The sequence below is a fragment of the Salvelinus namaycush genome, chromosome 4 (genome assembly GCF_016432855.1).
Source record: "Salvelinus namaycush isolate Seneca chromosome 4, SaNama_1.0, whole genome shotgun sequence".
NCBI lineage: Eukaryota > Metazoa > Chordata > Actinopteri > Salmoniformes > Salmonidae > Salvelinus > Salvelinus namaycush.
This window is the reverse complement of record NC_052310.1, coordinates 83208238-83235171: the sequence shown is the minus strand read 5'-3', so window position 1 is coordinate 83235171 and position 26934 is coordinate 83208238. Positions and strand designations below refer to the sequence as shown.

Genomic DNA, 26934 nt, shown 5'->3' with positions numbered 1-26934 from the left:
AACCACCCATTCATCTGGGACAGTCTGACAGTACCTAACCACCCATTCATCTGGGACAGTCCTACATTACTCAACCACCCATTCATCTGGGACAGTCTGACTGTACTCAACCACCCATTCATCTGGGACAGTCTGACAGTACTCAACCACCCATTCATCTGGGACAGTCTGACAGTACTCAACCACCCATTAATCTGGGACAGTTTTACACTACTCAACTACACATTAATCTGGGACAGTCTGACAGTACTCAACCACCCATTAAGCTGGGACATTCTGACAGTACTCAACCACCCATTAATCTGGGACAGTCTGACAGTACTCAACCACCCATTAATCTGGGACAGTCTGACAGTACTCAACCACCCATTCATCTGGGACAGTTTTACACTCCTCAACTACACATTCATCTGGGACAGCCTGAAAGTACTCAACCACCCATTCATCTGGGACAGTCTGACAGGACTCAACCACCCATTAATCTCAGACAGTCTGACAGTACTCAACCACCCATTAATCTGAGACAGTCTGACAGTACTCAACCACCCATTCATCTGGGACAGTCTGGCAGTACTCACCCACCCTTTAATCTGAGACAGTCTGGCAGTATTGTATTATTATCATGTACTGTACTCGTTCTTTACCCTCTACACTGCCCTCTCCCTCACTCTTTCATCCAGCCATGTTTTAAATTGAAAAATAAACATAACATTTGTCTTTAAAAAAAAATACACTCACTAGCTATCACTCACTCACTCACTCACATAATCCATCAATTAAACTCATGTACTAATTTCTTCCACTCATTCTCTCACTATATCATCCCTAATAATATTATGTTCCCCTTTACTACCATATTGATCCTGCCGTAGTATAGATGGTGTTACAGTGTTTCCTGTCCCCCTGTGTGCTTTAGATCCTACAGTATATTGTGTTTTAGATGGTGTTACAGTGTTTCCTGTCCCCATGTATGTTTTAGATCCTACAGAAGCTTGTGTATGAGATGGTGTTACATTGTTTCCTGTCCCCCTATGTGTTTTAGATCCTACAGGAGCTGGAATATGGCCCCTCTGTGGACTGGTGGGCTCTGGGGGTGCTTATGTACGAGATGATGGCTGGCCAGCCCCCCTTTGAGGCCGACAATGAGGATGACCTGTTTGAGTCCATTCTCCACGATGATGTCCTCTACCCAGTGTGGCTAAGCAAGGAGGCCGTCTCCATCCTCAAAGCGGTCAGTGACCTACAGTATACCTACCTGTTCTAATCTGCCTGTATCTCTAACTATCCCTCTTTACTCTCCTCTTTTTCCCCTTCTCCACCTCTTTCTATTTTCTTCATATCTCATCTTCTCATTTCTCTGCTTCATCTGTTCTGACACCTTATTGTCTCCTACACCTCCTTGTCATCCTTCTCCTCCTCCTCCTCCTTGTCATACTTCTCCTCCTCCTCCTTTTCCTCCTCCTCCTCCTCCTTGTCATCCTCCTCCGCCTCCTTTTCCTCCTCCTCCTCCTCTTCCTCATCCTACTCCTTGTCATCCTCCTCATCCTCCTTCTCTTCTTCTTCCTCCTAATCCTCCTCCTACTCCTCTTTCTCTTCCTCCTCCTCATTCTCTTCCTCCTCATCCTCTTCCTCCTACTCCTCCTCCTCTTCTTCCTAATCCTCCTCCTACTCTTCCTCCTCCTCCTTTTCATCCTCCTCCTCCTCTTCCTCCTCCTACTCCTTGTCATCCTCCTCATCCCCCTCCTCCTCCTTGTCATTCTTCTCCTCTTCTTCTTCCTCCTAATTCTCCTTCTACTCCTCCTTCTCTTCCTCCTCCTCTTCCTCCTCCTCCTCATCTTCCTCCTCATACTCCTCCTCCTCTTCTTCCTAATCCCCCTCCTACTTCATCTCCGCTTCCTCCTACTCCTAATCCTCCTCTTCCTCATCTTCCTCCGCCTCCTCCTTGTCATCCTTCTACCCCTCCTCTTCCTCCTCCACCTCCTCCTAAGCCTCCTCCTCCTGATCCTCTTCCTCCTCCTCCTCCTCCTCCTCCTCCTCTTCCTCCTCCTACTCCTTGTCATCCTCCTAGTCCTTGTCATCCTCCTCCTCTTCCTCCCAATCCTCCTCCTTTTCCTTCTCCTCCTTTTCATCCTACTCCTGCTCATCCTCCTCCTTGTCCTCCTTTTCCTCCTCTTCCTCCTCCTCCTCCTCCCGTTCTCTCTCTCAATCTGTCGGTCTCTGGTGAGGTAGTGCAGTGGTGTTCAGTGATTAGCAGAGTAGGGAGAAAGGCTGAGTAAGGCTGTGAGGAGTTATTTCAGTCTGAGTTCAGAGAACCACAGTGGCTGTGCTGTGTGGGCTGGGGAGAGAGAGGTGCGAGGCCTTTGAGACATTACACTTCATGTGGGAAAAGAAGAGCATGTTTGGCTTCTCTGGTGCCTTCAGGGATTGTGTAATCGCACACTTGGGGAGGCGGGATTGGCCGCCTAGCTTTCAGAGAGGACAGCGGGGGGAGCGGGGAGTGCGGCGGGGGGGGGGGGGGGGGGGGGTCACATTACCCAGCCCAGCGGTCCTACTGGTCACATTACTCACCCCAATGGTCCTAATGTTCGCATAACCCAGCCCAGCAGTCCTAATGGGCACATTACCCAGCCCAGCGGTCCTACTGGTCACATTACCCAGCCCAGCGGTCCTACTGGTCACATTACTCACCCCAATGGTCCTAATGTTCGCATAACCCAGCCCAGCAGTCCTAATGGGCACATTACCCAGCCCAGCGGTCCTACTGGTCACATTACCCAGCCCAGCGGTCCTACTGGTCACATTACTCACCCCAATGGTCCTAATGTTCGCATAACCCAGCCCAGCAGTCCTACTGGTCACATTACCCAGCTCAGTGGTCCTAATGTTCGCATTACCCAGCCCAGCAGTCCTAATGGGCACATTACCCAGCCCAATGGTCCTAAGGGTCACATTACCCAGCCCAGCGGTCCTACTGGTCACATTACCCAGCCCAGCGGTCCTACTGGTCACAATACCCAGCCCAGCGGTCCTAATGGTCACATTACCCAGCCCAGCTGTCCTAATGTTCGCATTACCCAGCCCAGCAGTCCTACTGGTCTGATTACCCAGCTCGGTGGTCCTAATGGTCACATTACCCAGCCCAGCGGTTCTACTGGTCACATTACCCAGCCCAGCGGTCCTACTGGTCACATTACCCAGCCCAGTGGTTCTACTGGTCACATTACCTAGATCAGTGGTCCTAATGGTCACATTACCCAGCTCAGTGGTCCTAATGGTAACAATACCCAGCTCAGTTGTCCTAATGGTCACATTACCCAGCTCAGTGGTCCTAATGGTCACATTACCCAGCCCAGCGGTTCTACTGGTCACATTACCCAGCCCAGCGGTTCTACTGGTCACATTACCCAGCTCAGTGGTCCTAATGGTCACATTACCCAGTTCAGTGGTCCTAATGGTCACATTGCACATTCCAGCTATCCTAATGGTCACATTACCCAGCTCAGTGGTCCTAATGGTCACATTTCCCAGCTCAGTGGTCCTACTGGTCATATTACCCAGCCCAGTGGTCCTACTGGTCACATTACCCAGCTCAGTGGTCCTAATGGTCACATTACCCAGCTCAGTGGTCCTAATGGTCACATTGCACATTCCAGCTATCCTAATGGTCACATTACCCAGCTCAGTGGTCCTAATGGTCACATTTCCCAGCCCAGTGGTCCTAATGGTCACATTACCCAGCCCAGCAGTCCTAATGGTCACATTACCCAGCCCAGCAGTCCTAATGGTCACATTACCCAGCTCAGTTGTCCCAATGGTCATATCTGACCTCTGGATTATCTTAACAATGACCACAGAGCAGACCTCTCTGCACCGCTTGACTGTCTCAACCCCTCACTCTTGCTCTTTCACCTCCATTTCTCTCTTCCTTGCATTTACTTCATGGCCTCATGTTCCCAAGGGGGCCAAGGGGAAAAAGTCAAGTCAGTTTAGTACATTTAATTTTCTTCCTCCTTTATTCATCGTCCTGTTTTCCTGTCCTATAGTTCATGACGAAGAGTCCAAACAAGCGTCTGGGCTGTGTGATCACCCAGGGCTTGGAGGAGGCCATCAAGGTTCATCCCTTCTTCAAGGAGATGGACTGGGTTCTGCTGGAGCAGAAGAGGGTCAAACCACCCTTCAAACCTCGCATTGTGAGTATCACCACACATAGCCCAGACAATGTAGGGTGAAGTTGCCTGTAGATGCTGATCTTGGTTCAGTTTAGCATTATCCACACGAATGGTCAAGGTTAGGATTGGGGAAGGGGAAACTGATCCTAGATCTGCACCTAGGGTACACTTCACCCCGGAGTGTGTCTGAGGTCTTAGGGAACATATCATGCTGTAGGTTTTAGGGCCCCTAATGTTCCACCCTCACCATTATTAACCCCTAACCTTCAACATCCTAAATATCACCAAAGCTTCATTCTTAATAGTGTGTTGGGAACTCTGGAACATAGTTTTATTTAACCTTCATAGAACATGACCAGGAACAACTCCTGGGCTCTGGTATGGTTATGTGGTTAGGAACAACTCCTGGGCCCTGGCATTGTTATGTGGTTAGGAAAAACTCCTGGGCCCTGGCATTGTTACGTGGTTAGGAAAAACTCCTGGGCCCTGGTATTGTTACGTGGTTAGGAACAACTCCTGGGCTCTGGCATTGTTACGTGGTTAGGAACAACTCCTGGGCCCTGGCATTGTTACGTGGTTAGGAAAACCTCCTGGGCCCTGGCATTGTTACGTGGTTAGGAAAAACTCCTGGGCCCTGGCATTGTTACGTGGTTAGGACTTTGCTGATAGCTACTTTATTGAGGGAAAATGTACTTACTATGACTTAGAAACACTATATAACACAGGTATGTGGACACCTCTTCAAATTAGTGGATTCAGCTATATCAGTCACACCCGTCGCTGACAGGTCTATAAAATCGAGAACACAGCCATGCAATCTCCATAGACAAACATTGGCAGTAGAATTGCCTTACTGGAGAGCTCAGTGACTTTCAATGTGGCACCGTCAAAGTATGTCACCTTTCCAGCAAGTCAGTTTGTCAAATGTCTGCCCTGCTAGCGCTGCTCTGGTCAACTGTAAGTGCTGTTATTGTGAAGTGGAAACGTCTAGGAGCAACAACGGCTCAGCCGCGAAGTGGTAGGCCACACAAACTCACAGAACAAGACAGGCGAGTGCTGAAGCACGTAGCGGTGAAAAATCATCGGTCCTTGGTTGCAACACTCAGTACCAAGTTCCAAACTGCCTCTGGACGCAACGTCAGCACAAGAACTGTTCATCAGAAGCTTCATGAAATGGGTTTCCATGGCCGAGCAGCCGCACAAAGCCTAAGATCAGCATGCGCAATGCCAAGCGACGTCTGGAGTTGTGTAAAGCTCGCCGCCATTGGACTCTGCAGCAGTGGAAACACGTTTTCTGGAGTGATGAATCACACATCTGGGTTTAGCAGATGCCAGGAGAATACTAACTTTCCCAATGCATAGTGCAAACTGTGATGTTTGGGGGAGGAGGAATAATGGTCTGGGGCTGTTTTTCATGGTTCGGGCTAGGCCCCTTAGTTCCAGTGAAGGGAAATCTTAACGTTACAGCATACAATGACATTCTAGACGGTTCTGTGCTTCCAACTTTGTGGCCATAGTTTGGGGAAGGCTCTTTATTGTTTCAGCATGACAATTCCCCCGTGCACAAAGCAAGGTCCATATAGAAATGGTTTATTGAGATCAGTGTTGAAGAACTTGACTGACCTTGACCTCAACCCCATCGAACACCTTTGGGATGAATTAGAATGCTGACTGCGAGCCAGGCCTAATCGCCCACCTCCGTGCCCGCTGTTGTGGCCCAACATGCTGTTGTGGCTGAATGGAAGCAAGTCCCCGCAGCAAAGTATCAACATCTAGTGGAAAGCCTTCTCAGAAGAGTGGAGGCTGTTGTAGCAGCAAAGAGGGGACCAACTCCATATTAATGCCCATGAGTTTGTTATGAGATGTTCGACGAGCAGGTGTCCACATACTTTTGGTCATGTAGTGTATGTGGTTGTCCCATCTAACTATCTGAAGAATGCACTAACTGTAAGTCGCTCTGGATAAGAGTGTCTGCTGAATAACTCAAATGTAAATGTACTGTATAGCTAGAGACCTGCTGGGTATGGGGTACTATGAAATACCGAATGGAGTGTGAGGGGAAGGGTACATCCTGTTTCCATTCACACAGAGAGGGGACGATGAGCACCTCAACGAATCACACAACGTGATCACTCCATCCAAATCTATATGTTAATCAGCCTTGTTTTATCATTACTTTATCAAATAAGGAGGTCTAATTATTTGGCAGTCATCACCTTGTACTATCTGACTCTCATGCGCCTTCCTTCCTTCCTTCCTTCCTTCCTTCCTTCCTTCCTTCCTTCCTTCCTTCCTTCCTTCCTTCCTTCCTTCCTTCCTTCCTTCCTTCCTTCCTTCCTTCCTTCCTTCCTTCCTTCCTTCCTTCCTTCCTTCCTTCCTTCCTTCCTTCCTTCCTTCCTTCCTTCCTTCCTTCCTTCCTTCCTTCCTTCCTGCTCCTGTAAAGAAAACCAAAAGGGACGTGAACAACTTTGACCAGGACTTCACCCGCGAGGAGCCTGTCCTCACCCCTGTAGAAGACGCCATTATTAAGCAGATCAACCAAGACGAGTTCAAGGGTTTCTCCTACTTTGGAGGGGAGGAGAATCTGTCCTAAGGCCTGCACACACACCAGACACACATACATGCAGGACCACTTGACATACACACACATTTGCGAACACACATACAAACATACATACATGCAAACCAATGCATTTTCTCCCATGCAGACATACAGAATTATAAAATACACACAGAGTAAATTATTACTTTCACACACTCATTTAAAACTCCGGCCATTAGGGCCTCAGATTAGTACCAAGTTCAAAACCTAAACCAGACCATCTACAGCGCTCTACCAGTATATCTGTCTGTATGTGTCTGTCCATCAGTGCATGTTTTCTGGTCCAGATCAGAGTGGTGGATCAAACCAAACTCCTTGTGGTGGAGGGTGGCCCTAGGATTAGCCCCCTGACACTGAATATAGCCTGGCCCTTGCCCCCCTGGCCCGGGCTGATAACAGTGATGAAAGCTCCTCACAGTCCAGCCCCAAATGGTCACAAGGCCCTTTCCAGTGGACTATGAAATGTACAGGGAATGTTTGTGTGACGGTGTCAACTTTTTGTGTATATAAGGATTTAAAGGTCAGGGGTTATGTGTGCTTTGGGCAGGGGTCTTGTTCGACATGGTCTCCTTACGATATGTCAGACTTTCAACTGTTTTGTCAACCATCCTAGTTCCTTAGTGAGTATATGATACTGAAATAATTATATTATTATATGAATCTGTAATTTCTTAAGCTGTCCTGTAAGTCTCTCAATGTACTAGAATGTCCTCCTTCTCTGCCATGTTTAAACTGGATGTACTAGAATGTCCTCCTCCTCTGCCATGTTTAAACTGGATGTACTAGAATGTCCTCCTCCTCTGCCATGTTTAAACTGGGTGTACTAGAATGTCCTCCTCCTCTGCCATGTTTAAACTGGCTGTACTAGAATGTCCTCCTCCTCTGCCATGTTTAAACTGGATGTACTAGAATGTCCTCCTCCTCTGCCATGTTTAAACTGGATGTACTAGAATGTCTTCCTCCTCTGCCATGTTTAAACTGGATGTACTAGAATGTCCTCCTCTACCATGTTTAAATGCAAAAAAACGAATCCATAGAACCAATGATTGTATTTAAAAAAGCTAAAACCAATTGGTTCACAGTGTCAATAAGTTTCAAAGTTTCCTCAAGATCAGAATGACGGCAGAATTAGAACAAGTCCATGTACATGAAATGCCTGTTGTGTGTAGCTGCAGATCAGTTACGTATTGTAGATATGCCCACAGTGTTATGGTAGTCTAGCTTCATGTGTTCCAAATGAATGTCATGGGTTTCAATGTGAACGAATGTGCTTGTATGCATGAGTGATGGTGGGGATGCAACTGAATGTATTTTTTGTGTTTGTTTTTGTTTTTGTGTGTGTGTGTCAGTAAGTATACTGCACGTACGCTAGTTTGTGCGAGTCTGTTTGTGCGTGTGCGACATAGGCAGTGGGTTCATGAGAAGGGCCCTCTTGAAGCTTTAACATTTCATTGTGTCTGTTTTATTTCATTGTGTGTTTTATTTCATTTTGTGTTTTATTTGTCGTGATTTTACTGGATTGTCTTGTTGCTCAGTGTCTGAAATCCTGGATTTCCCTGCTATGCAACAAGACTCACAATCATGTGGGGGAAGGCATCACCAGTTGGCAGTGTCGTTCCCTCTGTACAGACCACCTTGTATATAGAAGCCTGTGGACTTCTTGGAGAAATAGAGGTATCATCTATTGCATGGTTATGCATTTGATGTTATTGTGTATTACTAGAATATGAAAAAGTGACAATGTCCATGTGCAATATTCTATGTCTGTCTGTCTGTTTTTGGTTTCCTTTGCTTTCTTGCCAGGTGTCTTCGCTGTTCTTCCTCCCACTGACTCTTTGCTGTTGTTCTGTATGGTTTTTACAGTGTATGCATGGCTGTTTTCCTTTGCCTGTCTTTAACCCCATTGATAGCCATGTCTATGTGCTTCCTTCAGAATGCTCCATCAAACCACCTCACCACCCCTCTCCTTGCCCTCTCCTTGCCCTCTCCTTGCCCTCTCCTTGCCCTCTCCTTGCCCTCTCCTTGCCCTCTCCTTGCCTTCTCCTTGCCCTCTCCTTGCCCTCTCCTTGCCCTCTCCTTGCCCTCTCCTTGCCTTCTCCTTGCCTTCTCCTTGCCTTCTCCTTGCCCTCTCCTTGCCTTCTCCTTGCATTCTCATTGCCCTCTCCTTGCCCTCTCCTTGCCCTCTCCTTGCCTTCTCCTTGCCCTCTCCTTGCCCTCTCCTTGCCCTCTCCTTGCCCTCTCTCAACTCTTTTGAAGAAAGTAAACATTTCCTATAGCATATCTCTTTAAAAGAGGTCAACATTTCCTATAGCATATCTCTTTAAAAGAGGTCAACATTTCCTATAGCATATCTTTTTAAAAAAGGTCAACATTTCCTGTAGCAAATCTCTTTAGAAAGTAAACATTTCCTATAGCATATCTCTTTAAAAGAGGTCAACATTTCCTATAGCATATCTCTTTAAAAAAGGTCAACATTTCCTGTAGCAAATCTCTTTAAAAAGGTCAACATATCCTATAGCATATCTCTTTAAAAAGGTCAACATATCCTATAGCATATCTCTTTAAATAAGGTCAACATTTCCTGTAGCATATTAGACAAGGTAAACATTTCCTGTAGCATATATCTTATAAAAGTCAACATTTCCTATAGCATATCTCTTTAAAAAAGGACAACATTTCCTGTAGCATATCTCTTTAGAAAGTCAACATTTTCTATAGCATATCTCTTTAAAAAAGGACAACATTTCCTGTAGCATATCTCTTTAGAAAGTAAACATTTCCTATAGCATATCTCTTTTAAAAAGGTCAACATTTCCTGTAGCAAATCTCTTTAGAAAGTAAACATTTCCTATAGCATCTCTCTTTAAAAGAGGTCAACATTTTCTATAGCATATCTCTTTAAAAAAGGACAACATTTCCTGTAGCATATCTCTTTAGAAAGTAAACATTTCCTATAGCATATCTCTTTAAAAAAGGTCAACATTTCCTGTAGCAAATCTCTTTAGAAAGTAAACATTTCCTATAGCATATCTCTTTAAAAGAGGTCAACATTTCCTATAGCATATCTCTTTAAAAGAGGTCAACATTTCCTATAGCATATCTTTTTAAAAAAGGTCAACATTTCCTGTAGCAAATCTCTTTAGAAAGTAAACATTTCCTATAGCATATCTCTTTAAAAGAGGTCAACATTTCCTATAGCATATCTCTTTTAAAAAGGTCAACATTTCCTGTAGCAAATCTCTTTAGAAAGTAAACATTTCCTATAGCATATCTCTTTAAAAGAGGTCAACATTTCCTATAGCATATCTCTTTAAAAGAGGTCAACATTTCCTATAGCATATCTCTTTTAAAAAGGTCAACATTTCCTGTAGCAAATCTCTTTAGAAAGTAAACATTTCCTATAGCATATCTCTTTAAAAGAGGTCAACATTTCCTATAGCATATCTCTTTAGAACATTAATATTACCAAAGGTAGTAAATCTATTGGATTCATGAAGCTTATAGAAACCATCGACCTTCTTAATGCATTCAAGCCAAATAACTCTCTGGCCAAGATACTGTATGTGTTATTGTAAGCCTACACCAAATCAAGGTAAAGTCAAATCTACTGTCATATTCTGTCAGTAGAACACAAAAAGAACAATGTTGGTTTGTTATGATATTGCAAGTTGTACATTCCATTTTAGAGTAGAAACTTGAAAGTAACTTTCAAATGTTGGATTCATAACAGTAGGACTATTTGCAATTGAAGAGGTAGTGTAGTAGTGATAGTATGAATACTGTAGAAGTAGCAGTAGCAGTTGTTATTGTAGTAGTAGTAGTTATTGTAGTATTATTAGTAGCATGTATAACAGTGCTAGCTCCACTAGTAGTAGCACTTATGGTATGGGGAGCAGGAGTAACTGTAGCAACAGTGGTTGTAACAGCGTTAATAGGTGACGGTATCATGGAATCAACTGTCAAAGCAATACTGATGCCCCTGCCCCACACACACACACCACTGCATGAAGGCCGCTCATACACCCAAAGCAACCACACCTTTGACACACCTGCACCTGTGTCAATGAATCACATGACCCCCAACATGAGAACAGTGTTAAAGAGAGGACATTTGTGTTTTGTTTTGTAAGATGGCAGACCCCCGTCCTACTCCGACCCATACGGACGGTGTCCCTAGAGGTCCAAAATGCTCCATGCCAAATCCTTAACTCCAACTTTCCATGGTCCTTCTTTTATTGTGTACTTTTTAAACTGTTTGTAAAAGGAAGAGAAAAACTCATAGGAAACCCATTTGTCTGTTGTAAAGTCAGTGAAGCAGATGAATGAGTACAATGTACATTGTTGAAGAAGTACCTCTGGCGGAGTATTATGTGTTTGTTACATACAGTAGAATAAAAGACACAGCAGTGGGTCACATGCATTATATTACTGTATGTACCTCTGTACATGTAGTGTTTCCTAATGGAGACTGTGTCTGTAATAAAAGCATGCTCAATTAAGAATATCTATTGGAATGTCTTTTTAATCCAGGACTACACTGATTCTGGGTCTGGGAATCTGGACAATATTATTGGATTTCTGGTTTCTGTATTGTGAAGCTTTCTATGTACAGTTTGTCACCTGACTGTTTTATTTTCAAGTCGTGTGGCATTCATTATTGTATGTCATTGTAAGCATTTTGCTGTGTGCCAAATTTATTCTAAAGGATGTGAATGTGTACTGTTGGTTTTTGGAACTTATTAAATATAATGATGTCAAAACAAATAGTGGATTTGCTTGTTTTAGGGCTCATTTCTGTTCAGTGATAATCAATATTTATGCAAAAGAGACCCTGGTCTCAAAATGGTCCCTGCTAAAATAAAGGTAAAACAGCTCTCTATGAAACACTGTTTACATTGCCAGATTGGGTTGAGTGTATATAGAGTACTGTCCAGTGTCCATAAGTGACCACTGTTGAAATGTACTCTGAGATACGCACGGTTAAAACGATAACACGATGTGCCATTAATCATTGACTGATGTTGCCACATTTGGGTATACTTCCCTTTCAAAGCAAATGTTTCATTCCCCACTAGTGTCATGGAAACTGAATATTTAGACCAGGGATGGGCAACTTTGATGGGGGTGGGGGCCACAATAAAATGGAACACCTCATGAGAGGCCGCAGTGGTTCATGGGTCTGCGTACCCACATCCAAAGTTGTAAAGTTAATTTCATGCAATTCTACTCATTTTGCCATGGGGCGAAGAAAAATGTTGGCAGTTTTAATATGAAAAACTGATGATCAATGGGCCTCAGCCTGGTTGCTTACTACAAGTTTTGATAGCTGCCGCTAGACTAATTTACCAATCTAAAAATTGGCTAATTGAGTGACTGGTAATGCAAAACCAAATTTTGAAGTTGCACCTTGTGTATTCTATTATTCTAACTCTCAACAGTAAGTTGAGACTCCTTTACCAAACAGCACCTAATATCTTTTATTTTATCTTGGCCAGGTCGCAATTGTAAATGAGAACTTGTTCTCAACTTGCCTACCTGGTTAAATAAAGGTGAAATAAATAAATAAAAATCTACATTGATCTACTGTTGTTATCCTAGCATCGCTTCCCTTCCTTCTTTTTTCTACAATATTCATCAAATATGTTTGAGAAGGATGGCAGTTTATATATTAGTTATTATGGGTCACAGTGACCCAACACATTTTCGTCATTTAGCAGACACTCTTATCCACATTAATTTATAGTGGTAATTAGGGTTGAGTTCCTTGCTCAAGGGCCTATCAACAGATTTATCAACATATTTTTCATTAGTCAGCTCAGTGATTAGAACTAATGACCTTTTGGTTACTGGCCCAACACTCTTAACCGATAGGCTACCTACCGCCCTCAACTCAGTGACCCTTCAGTTTACCTGTTTAATCCTTGAGGTGAATCATTTGAATCACAAAGCTGTTTAGACAGGCAGCCCAAATCTGATCTTTTCTTCACTCTTTGGTCTTTTGACCAATCAGATGCCTGTGCAGCCCATTAACAGCCTGAAGGAAGCTGAAACGTCACAGCAGCTGACGTTTTTATCAATACATTTCAGTCGATGGGAAAAGATGAGTGTCACAGGGTTGATGTTTTTCTTGTTTATCTCATGTCTGTCTCTCTCCCTCCCCTCTTTCACCCCCTCCCCATCTCCCACCCTCTCCCCCTTCCACCCCCCACTCCCATCCTCTCCCCAACCTCCTCCAACCCCTCCCCCCTCAACCCTCTCCACGGAGGGTCTCAGTCGCTCTCTCCCCTCTCCCCCCTCTCTGTCGCTCTCTCCCCTCTCCCTCTCCCCCCTCCTTCTCCCATTCTCTCTTCCTTCTACTTTCCCTCCCACTCCTCTCAGCTCTCTCTCCCTCGCCCTCCTCTCTCCCCCTCTCTCTCTCCCTCCTCTACCCCTCCATTCTCTCTCCCTCCTTTTTTCCCTGCCTCCCCTTCCTCTCATCTCCCGCTCCCTCTCCCTCCTCTCTCTCCCTTCTCTCTCCCACCTCTGTCTGTCTGTTGACTCTCTCTCTCCTTCCTCTCTCCCATACAATATACACTGCTCAAAAAAATAAAGGGAACACTTAAACAACACAATGTAACTCCAAGTCAATCACACTTCTGTGAAATCAAACTGTCCACTTAGGAAGCAACACTGATTGACAATAAATGTCACATGTTGTTGTGCAAATGGAATAGACAAAAGGTGGAAATTATAGGCAATTAGCAAGACAAACCCAATAAAGGAGTGATTCTGCAGGTGGTGACCACAGACCACTTCTCAGTTCCTATGCTTCCTGGCTTATGTTTTGGTCACTTTTGAATGCTGGCGGTGCTCTCACTCTAGTGGTAGCATGAGACGGAGTCTACAACCCACACAAGTGGCTCAGGTAGTGTAGCTCATCCAGGATGGCACATCAATGCGAGCTGTGGCAAGAAGGTTTGCTGTGTCTGTCAGCGTAGTGTCCAGAGCATGGAGGCGCTACCAGGAGACAGGCCAGTACATCAGGAGACGTGGAGGAGGCCGTAGGAGGGCAACAACCCAGCAGCAGGACCGCTACCTCCGCCTTTGAGCAGGAGGAGCACTGCCAGAGCCCCGCAAAATGACCTCCAGCAGGCCACAAATGTGCACGTGTCTGCTGGAGGTCATTTTGCGGGGCTCTGGCAGTGCTCCTCCTGCTCAAAGGCGGAGGTAGCAGTCTGACCAAAACGAGCTGACCAAAACATAAGCCAGGAAGCATAGGAACTGAGAAGTGGTCTGTGGTCACCACCTGCAGAATCACTCCTTTATTGGGGGTGTCTTGCTAATTGCCTATAATTTCCACCTTTTGTCTATTCCATTTGCACAACAACATGTGAAATTTATTGTCAATCAGTGTTGCTTCCTAAGTGGACAGTTTGATTTCACAGAAGTGTGATTGACTTGGAGTTACATTGTGTTGTTTAAGTGTTCCCTTTATTTTTTTTGAGCAGTGTATTTTACAGTATTTTTTGCTCATCAAAGTGTCAGTAGTTATGGACAAGACTGTATGTATATCACATCTGAAATGTCAAAATAAAAATAAAAAATAAACATCTTCCTCAACATTTCGGAATGGGTAAACAAGCAATGTTATCTCAGCCATAGACTAAAACAGTTATTTCTTCAGAAAATGATTTTTTAGTAGAACCATATTTAAAGACAGCAGAGACTAGTGTGAACTTTGAATGCCCCAACTGGCTGGCATGAATGACAGGCGTGTGTTTTTCTGTTTCCATCACCATACTAGCACATGAACAGATAAAAGGATCGGAGGTTGACATACTTATCTGCACAATACAAGGCCAATAAGTTCATCACTGACATGTACCTACACAACAGAATGTACAGGGCAAGTCGACTCAAAGGTGTAGACCTACCAGTGACAGTATAAAACAGCGAAACACTCAGTGTAGGGGGTTGGGTTATTTAAGGCGGTTCTACACAGCATTTTCACCAATCACTGTGGTCAGATTGACTGAGCGACTGTCATCGGTTCAGCTGAGGGTAAGAGAGAGAGTACGGTGGAACGGGATAGAAGTTTGAGCAGACTAAGGAAACTTTGACAGCAGACCCGACATTATCCAACTTGTAATGTATTTGTAGGCTAAAGCCTGTGTATTGTACCTTTAGTTAATCGGTGAATAAATAGGCTGTACAATCCTTGGCAGTGTTCTGAGACTGTACAGCTGCCAACTGCTTCTGAAGGACAACTTGTTTATGAAATGGACTGTGCGTAAAGAGCAATTTCATTTTCTCAATTTGACTTTCAACATGTTTCACTGGGGGCGTCTTATGTTGCTTTAAAATTGTTGAGAAAGTGGACTGGAGTCGGGACTTTCGGGGAAATTCCATTTGTTACTAAACTTTGCAAAAGAAAACATGACTGCCGATAAGGACAAGAAAAGGTAATGTCGTTTTTTGAAATATTTCCTGTTTGGCTTATTTATTCTTATATTAATACATACTGTTAGAAAGTATAATGTAAAACCTACAATCAAGACGTTAAAGGGTACGACTATTAAACTATTGTCCTCGCGATCTATGAGTGACATTTCGCAGAAAATTCGCAGAACGGACACCTGTTGCGCTATAATAAAAGCGCACTGTGCGTTACGTGGTAGCCTACAGGCACGCTACTTGACCATTTTGAAGCGCTGCTTGACCATTTTGAAGCGCTGCTTGACCATTTTGAAGCTCTGCTTGACCATTTTGAAGCGCTGCTTGACCATTTTGAAGCGCTGCTTGACCATTTTGAAGCTCTGCTTGACCATTTTGAAGCGCTGCTTGACCATTTTGAAGCGCTGCTGTCTAGTTCACTACAGTGCAAACGTAGTAGTCATAAACGGTGTCACGGTTTGTGGGGGTAATTTTAGATGTGGTGAATATGTAGCATTATCCATCTTCTGCAACTCTTTTTTTACATGAAATTAAATAGAAGAATATAATAGTAACCATCACCCATTTTTCATATCGCATTGACCATCATGGTGTAGATTCCATTATTTAAAGCCTGCATGATCAATTAGGCAAGGTCTAAAAATGCTGTTGATTGATTTAACATTAAAACATTTGTTTTTTATTTAAGGACCTCACTTTTTGTTTATATTGCAGGCTATTAGCCTATGTTGTAGACATAATTGATCATGATAATGGTATTAAACATATGCTACTTGGTAAAAAAGATAAAACATGTCTTTTCACAATCACAAGAAAAATGTCAGTGCTGAAAAGATTTACCGAGGGTAAAAGATCTGTTGTTCTGGCTGTGAAGTTAAATAAACATTTATGCAAATTTCTTTGCATGCTGCACCTTTCTCCATCATCAAATGAAACAGACACTGTTTCTGTGACCTCTTTTATTTTAGAGTGTGTTAAGTGTGTAGGGCTCATGAAGCTCATGAAGGGTTGGAAATGGCAACTGTTAAACAGACATATCACACATTATCTGCTTAACAGAACGTCTCAAATACTCAACCAATAATAAATATACAGTCTATACAGTCCCTCGAGTGGTGAACCGGTAAGCGGAGAGTTTCGTCATCTATACGAGGGTTTCAGAAGATTCATAGAAACACAGAACACCTGTAACCTTGACTTTAATCTCAGACCTCAGAGCAAAACTAAATATTAACCTTTGTGACCTCTTCATATGAAGAGAACGGACAAAAACATTCCTTGAACCACAAAGATTACCACACACTACTATATAGTGTGTATTGAGTGTTGCCTGATGGTGAGCCTGTAGTTCTGAGGTTTACAGTAGAGCCCTTCTCACAGCATACTGTACCTCAGCCTGTGGCACTGGAAACTGGATAATTGTTCACCAGCGTCAGTTTTCTCTGCCCACAGCTCAGTGTCTTCAAAAATATATTTAAAATCTTTGAATTCTTAACTCCTTGATATCGCGTCTGGCTCCCTAGTAGAAGACAGTGGATTTGTGTGTCCCTTAGTTTTGTAGTGTTATCTGTATTGGGTGCTCTTTCAGTAATATGGTTAGATGGAGACACCATAGCCCCCTAAGGAGAGCACTGTGAGAGTCTAGTGATGAGACGAGCGCCTCTCTGTCTGCTTTCTCAAACACACACTTATACAACACAGAGAAGGAGTTCCCGTTAGCCATAGGAGTTCCCGTTAGCCATAACTTATACAACACAGAGAAGGAGTTCCCGTTAGCCATAACTTATACAACACAGAGAAGGAGTTCCCGTTAGCCATAATTTATACAACACAGAGAAGGAGTTCCCGTTAGCCATAACTTATACAACACAGAGAAGGAGTTCCCGTTAGCCATAACTTATACAACACAGAGAAGGAGTTCCCGTTAGCCATAACTTATACAACACAGAGAAGGAGTTCCCGTTAGCCATAACTTATACAACACAGAGAAGGAGTTCCCGTTAGCCATAACTTATACAACACAGAGAAGGAGTTCCCGTTAGCCATAACTTATACAACACAGAGAAGGAGTTCCCGTTAGCCATAACTTATACAACACAGAGAAGGAGTTCCCGTTAGCCATAACTTATACAACACAGAGAAGGAGTTCCCGTTAGCCATAACTTATACAACACAGAGAAGGAGTTCCCGTTAGCCATAACTTATACAACACAGGAGACATGGTGGTCATCTTAGAGTATACTATTATTTTTTTAACCTTTATTTAACTAGGCAAGTCAGTTAAGAACAAATTCTTATTTACAATGACGGCCTAGGAACTGTGTGTGTGTGTGTGTTAAGCCTTGCCAGTTGTTGCAAGCTGAAATGTCTAGCCTTTATTGCACTGTCAATGGGGTGAATCATTGCTTCTGGCCTGGCTTGCACAGCAATGTTTATTTGAGCAGTGATATTGCATACTTAGTTTTATGGACCATGTGTTATTGTGAGAGGATCCACCACAGGATTGTTTGATGTGTTTATTTACTTACTGTTCTCATATGCCTGTACAATAACACTTTACAAGCAGCGTGACAAATGTACTGCAAGCATCTACTTTCTTCCCTCATTCATTTATCAAGCAAAAGATCTATCTATTCAAAATGTTTATTTTCATAGCTATCATTGTGTACTGTATTATAAAGCATTCTGGCTTTCTACACCAGCCACTTTGTGCCGGTCTGTTTTGGTTTGTGGCTTTGGTGAGGTTACGTCACCTTTATTATGGGGTGCTCTCTACTCTCGCTCTCTCTGTGGCCTGTTCTGTGCTGGGTCCTCTAAAAGAGCCATTGGCCTGTTAGGGAGAAGAAAAGCCCTGATCTGGCCAGAGCCCCTGTCAACTCATCCATTCAGCCCATTGGCCTGTTAGGGAGAAGGAAAGCCCTGCTCTGGCCAGAGCCCCTGTCAACTCATCCATTCAGCCCACTGGCCTGTGGGGAGAAGGAAAGCCCAGCTCTGGCCAGAGCCCCTGTCAACTCATCCATTCAGCCCACTGGCCTGTGGGGAGAAGGAAAGCCCAGCTCTGGCCAGAGCCCCTGTCAACTCATCCATTCAGCCCACTGGCCTGTGGGGAAAGAGCTGGCACCATGCCCAACGTCTTGCCACAGCGCTATCCAAATATTACCCAAACACTGACTTACCCTGCTCAACATTTCTCCTTTAGGCCATGATTACAGGTTGCCATGGGATTTAGAGAGACAAACCAAATTCACACTGAGAGACAGTAGGTGGTCCCACACCTCTGGAAGGTCTGTGGCTGTTTTACCTCGATAGTTCGTGGATCCTTTTCAGTGGAGCAAATGGGGAATTGTAGTGGTTTAGTTCCTTCCATGAGTGTGAGGGATAGGCAGTATTGAATATGACTTGACATTGAGTAGATGGCTGACTGGCAGTGAACAGAGAAACAAGAAGAGAGCTGAGAGAGGGCCAAGCAGTGTTATATATGATGTGCCAGGTAAGTACCCCTAGGGGACTCAGCACTCAAATGTTTTTTTATTTAACTAGGCAAGTCAGAACAAATTCTTATTTTCAATAACAGCCTATGAACAGTGGGTTAACTGCCTCGTTCAGGGGAAGAACAACATATTTTTACCTTGTTAGCTCAGGGATTTGATCTTGCAACCTTTCAGTTACTAGTCCAACGCTCTAACCACTAGGCTACCTGCTGCCCCTAATGCCTAACTTTACACACTCATGCGCGCGCGCACGCACGCACGCACGCACACACACACGCACACGCACACGCACACGCACACAAAAGTTCAGGCAAAGTACAGGCCTTATACTCTTCCAGATAATGAGCCACTTCCCTGAGTAAGGTCACAGTTTAGTTTCTCTCTCACAGTCATTTGGGTGGCAAGTAGACTAGCAGCTAAGAGCATTGGGCCAGTAACCAAAAGGTTGCTGGATTGAATCCCCGAGCTGACTTGTTGAAAAATATGTTGATGTGCCCTTGAGCAAGGAAATTAATCCTAATTGCTCTTTTAAGTCACTCTAGATGAGAACATTTGCTAAATGGCTGAAATGTCAAATTTGCTGGAGCTTTAAATGGCATGCCAGTAGTACAAAAACTGCCTTTGTGTAAGACCACTGTGTGAGGTTTTGAGGGTTTTAAAGAGACAGAGAGGGAAACAGTCTTTCCCAGCGGTATGATGTCTTAAAACTGAAGTATGTCGTTTATTGTGACAAGTTCTCAGGAGGATCCATGAACGCAGGCTTCTGAACTCCCAGCCCCAACCCCTCTGGAGAAACAGCAGGGGGGAGAGGCACAATCCTTGTTGTGGTTTCTGAACTCCCAACCCCTCTGGAGAAACAGCAGGGGGGAGAGGCACAATCCTTGTTATGGTTTCTGAACTCCCAACCCCTCTGGAGAAACAGCATGGGGGAGAGGCACAATCCTTGTTATGGCTTCTGAACTCCCAACCCCTCTGGAGAAACAGCAGGGGGGAGAGGCACAATCCTTGTTATGGTTTCTGAACTCCCAGCCCCTCTGGAGAAACAGCAGGGGGGAGAGGCACAATCCTTGTTATGGTTTCTGAACTCCCAACCCCTCTGGAGAAACAGCAGGGGGGAGAGGCACAATCCTTGTTATGGTTTCTGAACTCCCAGCCCCTCTGGAGAAACAGCAGGGGGGAGAGGCACAATCCTTGTTATGGTTTCTGAACTCCCAGCCCCTCTGGAGAAACAGCAGGGGGGAGAGGCACAATCCTTGTTATGGTTTCTGAACTCCCAGCCCCTCTGGAGAAACAGCAGGGGGGAGAGGCACAATCCTTGTTATGGTTTCTGAACTCCCAGCCCCTCTGGAGAAACAGCAGGGGGGAGAGGCACAATCCTTGTTATGGTTTCTGAACTCCCAACCCCTCTGGAGAAACAGCAGGGGGGAGAGGCACAATCCTTGTTATGGTTTCTGAACTCCCAGCCCCTCTGGAGAAACAGCAGGGGGGAGAGGCACAATCCTTGTTATGGTTTCTGAACTCCCAGCCCCTCTGGAGAAACAGCAGGGGGGAGAGGCACAATCCTTGTTATGGTTTCTGAACTCCCAGCCCCTCTGGAGAAACAGCAGGGGGGAGAGGCACAATCCTTGTTATGGTTTCTGAACTCCCAGCCCCTCTGGAGAAACAGCAGGGGGGAGAGGCACAATCCTTGTTATGGTTTCTGAACTCCCAGCCCCTCTGGAGAAACAGCAGGGGGGAGAGGCACAATCCTTGTTATGGTTTCTGAACTCCCAGCCCCTCTGGAGAAACAGCAGGGGGGAGAGGCACAATCCTTGTTATGGCTTCTGAACTCCCAGCCCCTTTGGAGAAACAGCAGGGGGGAGAGGCACAATCCTTGTTATGGTTTGGGAACCTCTCTTTCCTCCTCTCTGTCTCTCTCTTTTTCTCTCTGTCTCTCTGTCTCTCTCTCTCTCACTCTCTTTGCCCCTCTGTCTCTCTCTCTCAATTCAATTTTAATTCAATATAAGGGCTTTATTGGCATGGGAAACATATGTTAACATTGCCAAAGCAAGTAACGCAGATAATAAACAAAAGTGAAATAAACAGTAAAAATGAATTAACAGTAAACATTACCCTCACAGAAGTTCCAAAAGAATGAAGACATTTCAAATGTCATATTTTGTCTATATACAGTGTTGTACCGATGTGCAAATAGTTAAAGTACGAAAGGGAATATAAACTAAAATAAATATGGGTGTATTTACAATGCTGTTTGTTTCCTCAATGGTTGTCCTTTTCTTGTGGCAACAGGTCACAAATCCTGCTGCTATGATGGCACACTGTGGTATTTCAGCCAGTAGAAATTAGAGTTAAAAAAATTGGGTTTGTTTTTGCATTCTTTGTGGATCTGTGTAATCTGAGGGAAATGTGTGTCTCTAATATGGTCATACATTTGGCAGTAGGTTAGGATGTGTAAATCAGTTTCCACCTCATTTTGTAGGCAGTGTGCACACAGCCTGTCTTCTCTTGACAGCCAGGTCTGCCTATGGCGACCTTTCTCAATAGCAAGGCTATGCTCACTGCAAGGCTATGCTCACTGAGTCTGTACATAGTCAAAGCTTTCCTTAAGTTTGGGTCAGTCACAGTGGTCAGGTATTCTGCCACTGTGTACTCTCTGTTTAGAACCAAATAGCATTCTAGTTTTTTTGTTAATTCTTTCCAATGTGTTTTCTCATAATTTGGTTGGGTTTAATTGTGTTGCTGTCCTGGGGCTCTGTGGGGTGTGTTTGTGTTTGTGAACAGAGCCCCAGGACCAGCTTGCTTAGGGGACTCTTCTCCAGGTTAATCTATCTGTAGGTGATGGTTTTGTTATGGAAGGTTTGGGAATTGCTTCCTTTTAGGTGGTTGTAGAATTTAACAGCTTATTTCTGGATTTTTATAATTAGCGGGTATCGGCCTAGTTCTGCTCTGCATGCATATTTGGTGTTTTACGTTGTACAGGGAGGATATTTTTGGTGTTTGTCCATTTTGTGAATTATTGGTTGGTGAGAGGACCCCAGACCTCCCAACCATAAAGGGCAATGGGTTCTATAACTGATTCAAGTATTTTTAGCCAGATCCTAATTGGTATGTTGAATTGTATGTTCCTTTTGATGGCATAGAAGGCCCTTCTTGCCTTGTTCAGCTCATTCACAGCTTTGTGGAAGTTACCTGTGGCGCTGATATTTAGGCCGAGGTATGTATAGTTTTTTGTGTGCTCTAGGGCAACAGTGTCTAGATGGAATTTGTATTTCTGGTCCTGGCGACTGGTCCTTTTTTAGAACACCATTATTTTTGTCTTACTTAGATTTACTGTCAGTGCACAAGTCTGACAGAATCTCTCAGAATCGCAGTCTCTCTCTCTCTGTCTCTCACTTTCTTTGCCCCTCTTGGTCTCTCTCTCTCTCTCTTTCTCTTCAACTCCTTCTCTGCCTCTGCAGGGTGTTGTTGTAGACCTCCTTAAGAATACTGTCCCCTGGTCCTTCCTGCTATGCAGACACCAAGCTTCCTCTTTCTCCAGCCAGCCTTACGGTAATGCCTTTCCTCATGTCAGCTGGCCCCAACCCAGCCCTCAGTCCCAGGCACATTCCCAACAGTCTCCCCCATTTCACCGGAGATATTAGTACGGCTGTATATATCCACCATTGCCCCTATGTCTTTGAAGCTATGATTCATAAGGTTTCTACGTCTTGGGCCCTTATGACAGACTATTGTATAACAGATGGTAGTCAGATAGAATGGGCAACTCCTTGGTCCAGATTGCAGGCTTTATAAGGCTATGCTAGTGGAAGTTACTAAGATGTTGACAGTCTCATTAAGATGTTGAAGTGGCATGAGAGAAAAATGTGTGTTGCATCAGGTTATGAACTTGAAGAGGTAGGGGGAGGGGGGAGTGGGGTGCAGGCCCTAATCGGAACGGGCTGGGCGTAATCCCATCATGCCTTTCAGTGAGTGTATCAGATGCATCAGCCATCTCGTCCATCTACCTTCCCCTGATTGAGAACAGCTCGTTGGGCTGCACTGAGCTGGGCTGGCGGCTGGATCAGAAGATCAGAGATTAGGATCAGAGATTAGCCCGGGCCGTATTGTTCGCTGTTTGTGTTTAGCAAGACGCCACTAAAGGAAGACAGACTGTAAGCAAGGAAGGTATGTGTGTGTATATGTGTGTGTTTGTGTGTGTGTGTGTGTGTGTCCTTGTCTGTGTGTGTGTTTGCATTTCCGAAGGAGGCCTATGGTCTGGTCAAACCAACTTTATGGAAAGTACATTGTATTTTGATTAAATACAGATGTGCCTATTTTTGGACGAACATACCTAGAATGTCCCTGTAGAGTCCCTGTAGTGTCCCTGTAGAGTCCCTGTAGAGTCCCTGTAACTTCCCTGTAGCGTCCCTGTAGCGTTCCTGTAGTGTCCCTGCAACGTCCCTGCAGCGTTGTAACTTCCTTGTAACGTTCCGGTAGCGTTCCTGTAGCGTCCCTGTAGCGTCCCAGTAACGTCCCAGTAACGTCCCTGTAGTGGCTTGTATCTATCCATATGGTTCTCTATCACCCTACTCACCTTGTTGGTCCTTCAGGGCAATTCTGGGATGGACTTTAACTTCTGTGTTTCCTAAGCATTGCTCTGTTTGTTTTGACAATAACCCTCTGACAGAAGAGGAGACTTGTGGAAAGATTAATTCCCATGTCAGAAAATCCTAGTAGGTTGGAGCGTTCGGTAGGTTTGAGCATTGTCTTTGACTGACATGTTAATCATCTGCAAAGCCAACACCTCCTTTGGCCACCTTTCCTTCCAGTTCTCTTCTTCCAATGACTGGGACGAATTGCAAAAAAAATCACTGAAGTTGGAGACCTATATTTCCCTCACTAACTTTAAGCATCAGCTGTCAGAGCAGTTTACCGATCGCTGCAGCTGTACACAGCCCATCTGTAAATAGCCCATCCAACTACCTACCTCATCCCCATATTTGTTTTTGTTTTTCTGCTCTTTTGCACACCAGTATTTCTAATTGCACATCCTCATCTGCAGATCTATCACTCCAGTGTTAATTGCTAAATTGTAATTACTTCACCACTATGGCCTATTTATTGCCTTACCTCCTTACTTCATTTGCACTGTATACAGATTTTTCTATTGTGTTATTGACTATACGTTTGTTTATCCCATGTGTAACTCTGTGTTGTTGTTTTTGTCGCACTGCTTTGCTTTATCTTGGCCAGGGCGCAGTTGTAAATGAGAACTTGTTCTCAACTGGCCTACCTGGTTAAATAAAGGTGAGATAAAAAATAAATAAAATAAAAACAGGAAAAAGTGGAGCCTCATTATTGTAAGGTAGGCTGTCACTCACAGTGGCAATGGGGACGTTTTTTGATGCAGGTTTTGGTTTAAAAAGGTGGGAAATAAAGGCCAACATCCTAGTTATAGACTACAGCTTCAGGCTATAGGCTTTATGCTCTCACAAACATTCACCTTTCTGACTACCATCATGTGTTCGACCTTGACTGTGACCCTACACACCTCCCTGAAGTGTGTGTTGACCTTGGGGGTACCAAAAAGTATATGCTCTGTGATGTACATAACATTGAAAGTCACTTTTGATGGAAAAAAATGACCCTAAGGATAGAAGGGAAACTGGCTATCGATATTGCTACTTCCAAGTGCATCTGCTGCCTAGACGTTCAGCAACGGACAATGTGTCAACCAGACTGTTCCTCATTTGGAAACTTTCCTACTGGTCCAATACAATCTTATGAATGTAGCAGCAGTGCAACATGCCTACAGGTGTAGGGTCTTAATTTGATTACCCGGTTGCAGGAGAACTTTCCTGCAACTTGTAGTGTATTTGAAGTTTAAAAAGGCTTCTGAAGTTTGTAATTTCCACTTTGAAATTTCAGACTTGATTTTCCCGTGTGAAAAATGTATAATTTCCACTTTGAAATTTCAGACTTGATTTTCTCTCACGAAAAAGTAACCAACCCCTACAAAAATGTCTATGAATTATAATCCACATAACAATTCACATTTTCCTGCTGTAGCAAACTGGCTCAAATTAGGATCCTACATCTGTATATCAAACTCTTGTATCACACTAAACTCTTCATCTCAATATGTCAGACTTGTTTAGGCCTTTTTAATCCTCCTTAACAATGTACCCGGGGCCTGGCGGCCTTATGACCTGTCATACCTTGGAGTTTAACTACCGTCAGCGTTAATGTCAGCTGATGTACAGAGCAGAATGTCAGGTATGCATTCTCTGCCAACGGGCCCTGAACTCATCCCCTGAACACATCAGAATGCATGCTGCTTTTTCCTTTCCTGATTCGTACGGCCTGTCCTTGTCTCACACTAAAAACTTAAAGGGAAAGATGTTGAACATGCTAAAGATCTTCATCCCATATCTACACAGTCTATAGAACGATCAAGCCTCAGTACATGAACCATCATTCTCTTTTTACCAGCTTCCTGCAGTTCTTGTGCAGGTTTACGACAGATGCACGCTAGCAGGGAAAGTGAATTGAGAATCACTGGCTGACTAGATGGGCTGCACGGAGATCCACAGTGCTGAGGTGCAGATCTATTCAGACTAACTCATGTTACAGGAATGTGTGGGAATGGAGAACTCTGCATCGCTTCGCCTGGTGCTAAATCAGGTAAATGCTAAGCTAGGGGTGAATATGTGTAAATAAAACAGCAGATGATATCAAAGGCAGCTCTGTCATTGGACTGTTGGATCGTAATCTGGCAGAAAAAGTCCACTGTTTTCCTATATGTGTTTTCCTCGACATAATTCTCACAGTATCGTTGAACAGTCATGTGTCTTCATAAGCCTGTTAAGCGAGGTTAGGTAGGCTTCTCGTGAATTGTCAAGTGATACACAGTTAGAGCAATTAAAACCAGATTAAATCAGTTCAACACTTTTCCCCCCAAAGAAAACTGTATCCAGTAATGATGATGACTTTTAATACTGTGTCTGTCTGTGCATTCAACATTCTGATGACCCAGCTAGTTCCTTGGAAATTGATGTACGTTTTTGGTTTCCCACTGGTTCTGACCGGGAAAACAGCATTTTTAAAAAAACGTTCTGAGAACGGAAGTGAAATTTCGCCTTTTCTGGGAACATACATTTTTAGGTTGCAGGGAGGTTCTGAGAACGTTTTACTATAGTTCCCTGAAAGATTTACTGGGAGATATTATTAATGTACTGAGAACGGTCCTAGGGACCCCAAGAGGTACACGTTTTGTTTTTTGCCCTAGCACTACACAGCTGATTAAAATAGTCCAAGTTTGATGATGAGTTGATTATTTGAATCAGCTGTGTAGAGCTGGGGCAAAAACCAAAACATGCACCTCTTGGGGTTCCCAGAACCGAGTTTGGGAAACACTGGGTTATTTGAAGGTTCAATTATTAAATAACATTCTGGGAACATGTTTCAATAAGTCTTTTAATAACACTGGTTAACTGTTAGCTTAGGTTAACTGTTTTGAATGCCAAGCATAGATAGGACACATGGAAATAAATTTTCGTAGGCATTAATCATGCAAACACATTTATTTTTTATTGTGGCGCAGAGCCAGTGAGATTCAAACCTGCTCTCTACCCATGGAATTTGACACCTGCGCCACCAGGAGGTGGCATGGAGCTAGCGTTCCATGCTTTTTTAGCTCATACAAAGCTGTTAATTATAGTCTATTCAAACAGACCCCATTTCGAAGGAAACAAGCACTCATTAAGATCAGGTGTGACCAATTAGTGGGTGTGGCCAAAACACCTGAACACACTTAACAAGATGAGAGTTTTGTTGACGCTGAAAGCAAAATGTACTGTATATGTTTTTAAATAACATTCTTAGAACGTTCTGTGAACATTAATAATGTTTTCTTGTGGTTTTTATGGAAAGTTTTCTTAATGTTTTGAGAACATGACTTTGACTAGAACCATGAGGAAACCTATTGAAAATGTCATGCTGAATACTGAAATTCCCACAGAAGAACTTTGTTTCTTAACGTTCTCTGAAGGTTCTGAAAACACCATGAGGAAACAGAATGTCATGTGCTAGCTGGGTATCCTGCATCATTCCCAGAACTTTGTATGCAAAATAACCATAGGACAACCACATATTCAACAAGCTCTAAGATACATATGATTCTCAGAACGTTATGTGCTAGCTGGGGATATTGCTTGTGTGGTCCTAGAGAGAGAGAGAGAGAGAGTGTGTGCATGCGGCC

The 26934-nt window shown here is 43.9% G+C and overlaps 2 protein-coding genes across 2 annotated transcripts in view; both read left to right on the top strand.

The window, feature by feature from the left end:
* LOC120046031 (protein kinase C epsilon type-like) overlaps window positions 1-8766 on the top strand; it is a 56301-nt gene extending 47535 nt beyond the window's left edge. Inside the window, exons 4-6 of the mRNA XM_038990943.1 lie at window positions 1043-1231; window positions 4044-4190; window positions 6613-8766. Coding sequence (XP_038846871.1) covers window positions 1043-1231; window positions 4044-4190; window positions 6613-6762 — 486 coding nt within the window. The 3' untranslated portion in view covers window positions 6763-8766. The remainder of the gene's footprint in view (window positions 1-1042; window positions 1232-4043; window positions 4191-6612) is intronic.
* A 5968-nt stretch (window positions 8767-14734) lies between these two features.
* The window catches only part of LOC120046868 (endothelial PAS domain-containing protein 1-like), a 95004-nt gene continuing 82804 nt past the window's right edge, over window positions 14735-26934 (top strand). Inside the window, exon 1 of the mRNA XM_038992443.1 lies at window positions 14735-15212. Within this exon, the coding sequence (XP_038848371.1) occupies window positions 15187-15212 (26 nt within the window). The 5' untranslated portion in view covers window positions 14735-15186. The remainder of the gene's footprint in view (window positions 15213-26934) is intronic.